Below are 10,616 nucleotides of genomic sequence, written 5' to 3' on the forward strand. Positions count from 1 at the left end.
AGTTGATGTATATGCTAGGGATAGCAGACAAATTACCTAGCATACTAAAACTGATGGACCAAATATAACCTTAAAATAATAACAGCCAGACTCACCCAAAGACTTGCAAACATATTCATTCTGGTGCTAACGTTATCAAATTTCCCATCAAGCTTTTCGCTCGACAGTCTCTCTCGCTCTCTCTCTGTGCAGGCTTTTTAATTGGCTCGTGCTTGATGACTTAATTGATCGCCTTCGTGTTCAGGTGAGGCCCTCTGCGCGCACGCGGGCAAGAAGCGTCCATTCCGGCGATGTCTTGCAAACAGAAAAGAGGAAAAAGTATATTTTTATTTGTGGCAACTGTTTATTTTTACATGTTTCAGCTGTGTTGTTCAGTAAGTTTAGGACAGTGGGAGGATGGCTTTACAGCTACAGAACGGGAGAGGATTAAACAGGACAAAACTCTAGCTGGGCAGCACACCGGGACAGGATATGGTGATCTGCGCGAATCTAACGAACAGAGACTTCACAAGCTTCATCTTCAGCCTGGATCTGGAGAGACACACCCACATCTTAGTGCACAAGACCTTAAGAAGTCAGACGTCAAATTTGTGCCCGAGAGTTTGTCTTGGAATATTGGGAATGTTAGCGTGAAACCAAAGTCCTCAACTCCAGAATCTGTACATGGACATCAAGCAGATTTTACAGGTTAACCTCAAACTCTCTTATGTTGTTCACAGGTGGTTTATGTGGTGAGTAAAGGCTAGTGTTTATTAAGCCTTTAGTTGCTTCAGTAAGAATTCCTTTGAGTCAGTTTGGGTCGGGTATGAAGACCAGAATCTTCGGGTGTAGTAAAGATACCCATATAGCTGCAGCACACCTGGAAACTAAACTGTGAGCGACTTGCATTCTGGGAAATGTAGGGCGCAGCCAGCATGAAGGATAAAACGGTCACTTCTGCTTCTGCTACACATTTCTATCATTAACAAACAATACCCAGCGCATCCAATGACTGCTATGCCAAACTGGGTGGGTAATTTAAAGACAAGAACTACATCTTTGATGTGTATTTGGCTTTTTAATCCTCTAGGTTTTCAGGGGGAGGTTTTGGGCCTATCCTCTGAGTCCAGTACACATTTTTCTGAGTGGCACGCTATGAGTCCTCTGGTGGAGTGTGATGATGATGTCATGATCTTCACTGCCTCCGGTCAAGGATTCACACACCTGTTAGTGGACAGAGGTAAGTTGGTGTTGTTGGAAGACATGTCTTGTGTGTTTTTTCTTGTTTTGGGGTTTTTTTGCACCATTGATGACTTGTTGAATTAACCAGGCTTCTGTTATTATATTCAGAGGGAGGGCTCACCATATGTGATTTCAATATAAGAAATAAAAAAAAAAAAAAAAAAACCACAACAACCCCCCCCCCCCCCCCCCCCCCCCCGTTCTTTACACTTTTTGTTTCTACAGTGGGAGCCTCTCCGATCTCAGTGTTTCAGTTGCCTCCATACTGTGGTTACACTCTGAGGACATTGTGGAGTGACCTTGAGATGATGGTGCCATATGACGCCTGTTACATCACCCAGGAGGTACCAGCAGCAGCGTTTGGCACCCACCATTGTCTCTCGTGGTCTGTGTTAACTGCCCCTGACTTTGTTGTGCTACTTTCTGTCAGAATAACAGTTACATGCTGCCCCTGCTGTGGTGGGGCACCCCGCTGAAGCTCTCCTGCCCAATTCGGATATCCACTCCTACACCCTCGTTCCCGCTTTCACCACCCTCAGTCTTCTGCTCCTCCTTTGGCATGGCAGTGCAGATACATGCACATGAGAAGGATATACCTGCATTGGGAGTGAAAGGTTTTTTGTTTTGTTTGTGTATTTTATGTAAAGGTCAGAGGTAAGATATCTTAATGTGAATTGAGTAAAAAAAAAAAGTGTGTTCAATGTCTTGCAGTGAATGGAGCTTTGCATCCATTTGTATCTGAACAGTGTGCGTACTATATCGACTCCCAGTCTGAGGAGCATACTTTCTTCATCTACTCCAGTGCCCCTTGTTTCACCAGTAGAGTAAGTTTTCCTATTTTAACTGGATTACCAGACTGTTTGCTTGCAATAATATCTGCAACACTTTCTTTTAATTTTAATTTTTTCCCCCCCACAGGATGGTCTCCAGCTTGAGCTTGTATTTGGTGATAATGAATACATTCTCTCCTGCGCAGTTGCTTCTCTGTTCCCCTATGCACCCTCTACACCTTGGTCTCCACCTTTGTCTCCCGACAACCCTCAGTATCCCAACATCCCAGATCCCGTTGGACCGGCATCCACTTCCCCTCCTCCACCTCCAGCCCCTTCTCCACCTCCAACCCCAGAACAGGATGCAAAATTTCCAAACTATCCTGACTACAGCTATCCTGGTCTCCAGTTCCCCCAGCTCTACCCTCTTGGGCCACAAGCCAAAGAGCCACCTCAGCCCACCGGTGACAGTCCTCCTGGTTACCAGCCCAATTTTCCTGGGAAGTCACCTTATTCTTTTGGCTCCTTGAAATATCCACCTTCTCACTACAGTTCTCCAGTCATGGTGCTGGCCAGGCCTGATCCCAATCTGGGTCCACTTGAAAATGGACGGTCTCCACATCAAGTGCCTAATTTACCTCCTCAGTATCTATTTGATTACTCCCATATGTCATTCTACTACCCAACAGTGACACCAGCTACAACCACACCACCTCGAACCACCACTACTACTGTTCCTCCACTTACAAAACCAGCCAAACCTCCATCACACCCTCTTTACCCTCAGTACTATCTTCAGATGCCTTACTATCCTGAACCAGTAAACCAGCCACCTGCTCCTCTGCCTCCTGGTCCACAATATCCTCCATTTCAGTCTAAACAGCCTATAGGTCCTCCAGCTTCTTCTTACAGCTCCTACTATGGTTATTGGCCAGTGTCCTACCCAAAACCTTCTGCTGCTCCACTTGACCCTATTAAAACCAGTGCTTACAACCCCGGCTTTCTCTCAAATCTGTTTTACCTACAACCAGCTGAATCTCCAACACCTGCCAATGAGGAACCTCAGAAACCAGTTCCACAAGAGATCTGTCTGCCTTACAGTCGCACAATATGTAGCTCTTATCCTTACCATGTTTATCATACTCTCTATCCACCACACTACATTCCACCCCACCCTCCTCTGCCTTGGTATCCAGAGATTCAACCACCTGTGACGACACCAAAGCCTTCCACCACCACCACTACTCCCCCCACCACAAGCTCTACAACCCCAGCTGGGCCCTCTCCATGGACTCCTAATCTCCAGTGTATGACTGGGAGGATGGTTGCCTTCCTGCCTTTTACTCACCCAGACTCTATACAGGTCAAAGGTTGGTGTTTGTCCAAACATAAGAGCTCTTTGTGTTGGCAAGTAGTTAGATAAACAGACTAGCTATGACACTTTATATTATTTTACTGCCAGCTGCCTCGGTTAAAGAAGAAATCCTTAGTCAGGTATATTTGTGATTTGTGGTCTTGAGGTGCTGCTGAAGAAATCACAGCAAAATATACTTAATATATGACATGTTATTTATTTTATTTTATTTATTCTTTTAACCATAACGCTAACTCATAACTAATAAGTATTTAACTTGGTGTCATGTTTGCTGCATTAGACATAAATTGGGCAATTACTTAAGGGGAAAAAATTCCAGTGATGTATCCCATGGTGGTGGTCAGAGGGCCCAGTGGCGCCAGTGTCCGGCAGCCTCGCCTCTGTCAGTGCGCCCCAGGGCAGCACACAACAATGTAGCTTGCCATCACCAGTGTATGTGAATGGGTGAATGTAGTGTAAAGCGCTGTGGGGTCCTTAGGGACTAAGTAAAGTGCTATACAAATACAAGCCGTTTACCATGTAGAAGTCTCAAACGTACTAAAACTCATGTACCAAAGATGAAACATACAATGGCTTTAAAGAATTTTATTTATTTTTTCCCTCAAAGATTTTTTTTTCTAGTGGAAGGTTCGACACAATTTGTCTTCATCACTTTTTGTGGAGGCAGTGGCACACTGACTCAAGTATAATTTCCTGTGGAAATGAATTTCTAACCAGGCTCTGACCTGTTTAAATGTTTTAACATTTAAACCCTTCAAACATGGTGAAACATTGTTTGTTTAGCTTCTGTATGTTTTTATTGTTGCATTCATAGTTAATCAGTTATAGTAAGGTAAGAATTTAGAATCTGACTTTCAGAACAAGCTGGTTTGTTTATTTTTGTCACCAGATACATTGGAGAAAACCATGGTCTTAAAATAAGCGTGCATTTACGTCTGAAATAACGTAGCTTTTCCCAGATGAGCTTAGAAACACTGTCAGTATGTTTGAATCAGGTTTTACTGTATGTATGTAATCTGCAATTATCTAACTAATATTGGTTCCTACTCCAGACCAAACAAACATCTGGACTTTCATCTCCAGTGTGGCTCCATTCTGTAGGTACATGCTACAGATGACTGAGGGCTTTGGGGTAATTCTCCACTCTCCTCTGCCTGCCTGCCACAGCCTCTTACAGGTGGGATCAGTGCTTTTAGTCTGTCATTCTTGTGTTGTTTTGTTTTTTTGCATTGTTGCTTTAACTTTGTTTTGTAATGGGAGCATAGCACACTGATTCCCAAAATGCTAACTGTGTGCATTATTCAAAATGTCTAAGTTGGAAAATAAGGCAGCCGTTGTATGTCTTTTTATCGCATAATGTTGCTGATGATGCAATGTCCAACTTCAGGCGTGTAGTCATTGAATTGGAATGAGACGTCGACATCGGTCAGACACAACTTTAGAACCACCTCCTGAAATGTTGTGTTGGTTCAATTTATCCATCAAAGCAGTTCTGACTTGTTATGGCATTGACACCTGACCTCTGTCTGCTCAGATTGTAACAGTGTTTAGGTGGGTGTTGTCATACTAATGAGCCAAAAGGATGCCAGGTTCCAGCAGGTTAAAGAGAACACAGCATTGTAATGACATGATCAACGATCGATGCTTCCTTCACCTGTCAGTGGTTTTGTTCTTGTGGACGATTGTTTTGGATATGCAGGATAAACTGGCACATGCATTAAAAACAAGGCATCTCAAAGTGAATCCTTGAGTACTGTGATATTCAGTGGTATCACAATGACAGACTGACAGGAAAATTATTCAAGTGTTGGTTAAACTGTTAATTTCTGAGTCTGTTGCCTGGTTGCTTTCCATTTTTCTTTAGTCTGTTAAATTTTCATTACTCTATGAATAAATGGATGGGGGGAACAAATGCACAGATGAACTGCAGTCCTCTACAGCAACATGGCAAGATATAAGGTATTTTGAATTGCTGATGATGGCAGTTTGCACCATTTGTGTTTTCACTACAGCAAGTCCTGCTTGCATATAGAACACAGCCAGGCAGTTCTTCCTAGTCAGCAGCGCATATTTATGATTAAACCCATATGGACTATATGCAGCACTGGCTCTGCATGCATCTGTGTTGGGTGGAGTTTTTTTATTTTTATTTTATGTTCTCTGCAACCCAACTGCTGAACTGTTTTGTTACCTCCACTGGCAGACGTTATTTTTGAATACAGGCGCTTGAAACCATGCGTGGTTGCTCTTATTGATTTTGATCTCTCTTGCTGTAGACTCCCACGACCATTTCCTTACCTCTACGGTTTTGGGACTTCTCCATGGCGCAGTACAGGACTGTGGACCTGCAGTGTCCATTTCAAAGCCCCTCTGACAATCCTGCTACAGATGCCCCACTACCCACACCAACCCCACCCAGCACCACCAAGGATGGGATCGGCCCGTCTGCTGTTCCAAAGCCTAAAATCTTCTGCTTTTCTCACGAGATGACTGTGGATCTCCCCTCTGGTCCCATTTCAGAAATAGTTGTTAAAGGTGTGTGCGTCTGTGTGGTGGTGTATGCGTTCCAGGTGCACATGTTTGCCATCATCTCTGCATGAGTTGAATACTACATGGTTCAGGGGCTTTGGTTTACTGTGAGTGGGAGTGGCAGACTTGGTCTTTGTTTTGACTGGGGAGTGCTTAAACGGAGCCCCTTCAGCCTGCTTAGATCTATAATTGTGCTGCTTTAAAGTGCACACAAAATAACTTGTTGTGTTTCCAAATGTATTTTTCAGACATCAAGGGGAACCAGATGAACCTCAAGGATGTCCCAAAGCAATGTGGGTACTCTGCAAGCAAAAGCAAAGATGGCAAAATCCATTTGAATCTACAGTTGCACTCACGCTGCCACATGAGTGTGCAGGCAAGTATTGACTTGGATTTCACACTGAGCATATGACCTTTTTGTATAATTGACTATTTTATGTGCCTATTAACTCTTGTATAAACATTTTTTCTCTAAAAGGGTACACTATACATCATCACTGTCATCTACATGACAGTAAATGGCAAAAAGGAGTCTCAGTTTTCCTGTCCGGTTACCATCTCGGGGCCCAGGCAAGGTAGACTTAATATTTACTCCTCTGAAAGGCTGTTCAATTTGCCAAGGGTTGTTTTCTCCTGGCCATTCAGAGTTATTTTAACTGTGTGGCTGACATTTGTCGTGCTGTCCCTTAGAGTGCAACCTTCCTCACGAACAGCGTCTCCCCTGTGGATCCAGCTCTCTATCCCAGACACAGTGCCTCTCCATGGGCTGCTGCTTCAACAAGCACCCCCCTGCCTGCTACTACCCCATGGATGGTGAGCTGCAGTCTGCGTCCCTACTGGCTTTTTCACACCACTTAGCTGAGTACATTTGAGATGTTTTGGGTGCAGAAATGTAAGCGCTACAGCTGCTGGATGTGTGAAGAGGGATATTCAGGGCCAGCGCAGCATGATTCAAGCTGGCAGTGACACAAAATGTGAAAAGGGTATAAGATACCTTGGGTCTCATTATCAATTGCCTCCTGAGATTTCTGACCTTTGGTTCATCTGACCTTTACATAACTGCATGTGTATCTGTGTTTGTCTGTCTGCGTCCCCCTCCAGAGTGCACTATTGACCGCCACTTTGTCTTCTCTGTGCCTGCCTCCATCACGGAGCCCCCTCTTTCCCCTGCCCTGCTTGTCGCTGCCGGCAACTTCACCTGCAGACCTCAGAAAGTGACTTCTGACTACGCCTTGTTTAAGATCCCGATGGATGGCTGTGGGACACGCAGAGTGGTGAGATTTGACCAGTGCAAACATTTACTTCAAATATTTAGTGTTTCCTATAGTTACTAGAGTGCTGATTTAATGATTCTATAGCTAATTGGGGAAAATAATGAAGTCCAGTTGTATTCCATGATTCCCTTGGTTTGCATTAAAAAATTCCTTTTCCCCGTCCTAACAGATGTTGGGGGAAACTGTTGTCTATATGGTAGAAGTCATCAACATGGTTCAGGCAATCAGCCTCAACTATGGCACTATCACAAGAGATTCTCCTGTCAGGTCAGACCCATATTTACCTTTAATATGCCCACAGTGTTGACAGAAAGCTTCTGTCATGTAACTGAAGGATGGAGTGAATAACTCCATGATGGACAGTTTGGTGGATGAATAACATGCAACAAAGATGAAGAAATGACAATAAATGATTAAACTGTCTAGATATTATTTATCACATCTTCTGTCTTAATTCTCAGGCTGCTGGTGGAGTGCAGGTACATGCCAGGAACAGTTCTGACTGTGAGCTACATAGTTAAAACTCCCACCCTCGGTCCTGAAATACAGTCCTATGGGGCATTTGGAGTTCAGCTAAGGATTGCTGAAGGTAAATTGTACTAATTTCAAGACAAAATGCTTTTTAATATCAAATAACCATTCAACACTGGTTGGGATGGATTGAAAAATAATTGAATAACAAACAATTGTGGTAAAATTAAATATTTAGGCAGCGTATGAATATCTTAAACTGCATCCAGTTCAGCTTTGAGATCTCGTGCTTGCCTATGAAATAGTGAAATGCTATTCCTATACACCTACATGGCAGATGACCAGTACAAAAGGTACTACCCACAGTATCACCAGCCCTTGAAGATGATGCTGGGGAAGCCTCTCAATCTGGAAGTGCGGCTCCTCAACTCTCCGGATCCCACTTTAGTTCTGCTGGTACACTTCTGCGTGGCCTACCCCCGCTCTGGAAAAGCTGTGTGGGTGCTGCTGTACAATGGGTAGGTTTAAAAATGTGAAAAGAACATAGGAGGGGAAAAAACTGAGCTTGTAGGAGGAGGAGAGGTCCGTAGGAGTATCAAAACTTTCTTCTCACAAATATTTGATTTTTTTACATGGAAAGTAAAACGTGTTATCACATTGGCTCTCCACTATTCCACAGATGTCCAAACCCTTTGGACCCGGCCCCACCACAGGCTGTTCTATCTCATCCTCAGCCACTTTCTCCTGATGCTCAGACCCGCCGCTTCACCATCACAACCTTCCAGTTCCTTCCTGATGGTGAGTTTAAGGATCTGGATGAAGAGGTAAGCAGGAACACAGCCTCTTGAGTTCTGCATATGGTTTTGGGCTACTCTATATTCATGTAAATACTTCTGTAGGCCTAGGATTGTTTGTTAAATTGGGATATGACTTTTTTTGATGCCATGGCTTTGCAAAAATACACCTGTTAGCTCAAAGCTTACAGAGACACAGACCTGCATGTTAAAATCAAACTTGAAATGATAAACATGATTTCATAATGTCCTGTGACATAACAGTTGACATGTATACATCTACAACAATTATTCTGGATACACTTATTGGGTATAAACTGTTTTAACACCATGTTAAAAATTACAATTGTGACTCCTTGCAAGGAAACTGTAAAGACATGAGGGGTGACTCAGGACTCTTACACAGTACAGTATCCAGGCTTCCTGTCTTAATTTGGTTAAAATGTGTGCTTGTAGACTCTCTATTAGTGCCAGTTCAGACGAGTTATCTTTTCATCTAGTGGAAACGTGTTGTCTGAAGACGATTTGTGGCTATATCTCTAAATCTCTTAGGCAGCATTCCTAATGAGATGTGGAGGAGCCATTTTGTAAGCTGCAAATTCTGGGCCCCATCTCAATTGCCAGCAGCTGTTTGTAATATTACGCTGCACACTCTGGAGACTGGACACAACATTAAATCCTGCTCTACTTTTCTTCCCTCTCAGATCTACTTCATGTGTTCGACTGAAATCTGCTCGCCACGTGATGGTCCTTGTGTTGAAGGATGCTTTGGCCAGTGACGGTGAGGATAATTGGCGCTCTGTCCTCAAATCACCCAGCACACTTTTGTGAACTCGGGTGGATCGCAACAAAACGGCCATGAATGAACTCCTTCACAAGCCGCCTACTCTTCGAAAACAGCCAGAGAGCCAGTAGTAGCTACAGTTCCATATGACAGCAGGACAATGTTTTAGTAATGAGGACAGTTTTGAATTATTAATTCAGACGGAGCCATTTCCTGTTTTTTCAGTTACACCACAGTAAATGCATGAAATTAGCCAAGATGATTGTCTGACTAGTAAAACAGCTGTTTACGTCTTGTTTATATACTTCAAAGTTAATTTCTTAACCATTTCTTTGCTTTTTTTCCCTTTTCTTTTTCAGGCCTCAGCCATCACTCTTAACTACCAATAAAAGCTCTCAAGTAGCATGTTTTTTTTTTTTATTATTTTATTTTAAACTGACAGCCATTAGCTTTTACAGTAGGAAGTGGCAGTACATCAAAAAAAAAAGTGGGAGGCAACTTTGTGTGGACATGCTATCATTGTGGAGTAGACTGAGCCCACATGGGTCTGCCTTGCTTTGTCAAAGTTTATGTTCATACTGTAGGTTTTATGTGCATGTTTAAAGCAGGATGACTGGAGGCTATGCACGAAGAATGAGGTAGAAACCTCAGCGTGGACAGAAATGACATGCTAGACCTCATTACACAGTGTGAATGTTATTCATGATTATTATGCAGCTTCAAGTAGTAATACAACTGTGACTGAACACATTTTTACAAAAAAGCCACCATGTATGCCAGGGAAGACTTTCTGACAGCACTTCCCAACTCAATTTGAGTACTTGACCCCCCCCCCCCCCCCCCCCCCCCCCAAGAAAGAGGTGTCACACATAAGGCCCAATGGCCAGAAATTGGACTGGCAAAGCCTCTATTTTGGACAAAGTATTACAGGTTTTTTTTTTTTTTCTTTTTTCTTTTTTTCTATTGATGTAGACCTTCCCTACACCCTGATAATTTCTTGAGTTTAGTACATTTACATACAATTTTAAGCTTAGAAATCTGTCAGCAGAACTCTTCTTCTACTACAGCTGCATTTCTTTATCATGTAGGAAAAACTGAGACATCCTGTTAATTTAAATTATTTTCCTTATACAATCTCCAAGATAGTATATTTTAGTTTCTGTACACTCAAAGAAAGGGGTGTTTCACTGGTCTGACCCACATAAGATTAGCCTGCAATGTAACACGAGTTTGACATGCCTGGTCTAAGCACTTTGTCTAGCATTCACACATGTGCCGATGGATGCATTAGGGCCAGCTTGGTTCAGTAACCTGCTCAGGTATACACTGACATGCAGACTAGAGGAGCTGTGGATCAATCCCTCATTACCACCTCAGCCACAGATGCTCCACTGTCGC

The 10,616-nt window shown here is 43.1% G+C and overlaps 1 protein-coding gene across 1 annotated transcript; it reads left to right on the forward strand.

Annotated features, from left to right (window-relative positions):
• Positions 1-219: 219 nt before the first annotated feature.
• LOC146516787 (uncharacterized) lies at positions 220-9,623 on the forward strand. The gene is made up of 18 exons (XM_085162671.1): positions 220-687; positions 1,070-1,219; positions 1,447-1,565; positions 1,652-1,835; positions 1,933-2,045; positions 2,140-3,361; positions 4,419-4,543; positions 5,643-5,901; positions 6,144-6,271; positions 6,374-6,470; positions 6,586-6,708; positions 6,997-7,169; positions 7,339-7,436; positions 7,631-7,758; positions 7,978-8,158; positions 8,320-8,464; positions 9,139-9,215; positions 9,578-9,623. Exons 1-17 carry the CDS (start codon positions 291-293, stop codon positions 9,211-9,213), a joined length of 3,717 nt encoding a protein of 1,238 aa, XP_085018797.1. The 5' UTR covers positions 220-290; the 3' UTR covers positions 9,214-9,215; positions 9,578-9,623.
• Positions 9,624-10,616: the final 993 nt, after the last annotated feature.

Source organism: Neolamprologus multifasciatus, chromosome 6 (assembly GCF_963576455.1).
Source record: "Neolamprologus multifasciatus chromosome 6, fNeoMul1.2, whole genome shotgun sequence".
NCBI classification, from domain to species: Eukaryota; Metazoa; Chordata; class Actinopteri; order Cichliformes; family Cichlidae; genus Neolamprologus; species Neolamprologus multifasciatus.

What these genes read in the sequence shown, in the direction of transcription:
- LOC146516787 (XM_085162671.1), top strand. Translation starts at nt 291, where the DNA reads ATGTCTTGCAAACAGAAAAGAGGAAAAAGTATATTTTTATTTGTGGCA. An exon ending in TTCAGAAATAGTTGTTAAAG is followed by an intron (nt 5,902 to 6,143) that starts GTGTGTGCGTCT and finishes TGTATTTTTCAG; the next exon opens with ACATCAAGGGGAACCAGATG. An exon ending in TTAAGGATCTGGATGAAGAG is followed by an intron (nt 8,465 to 9,138) that starts GTAAGCAGGAAC and finishes CTTCCCTCTCAG; the next exon opens with ATCTACTTCATGTGTTCGAC.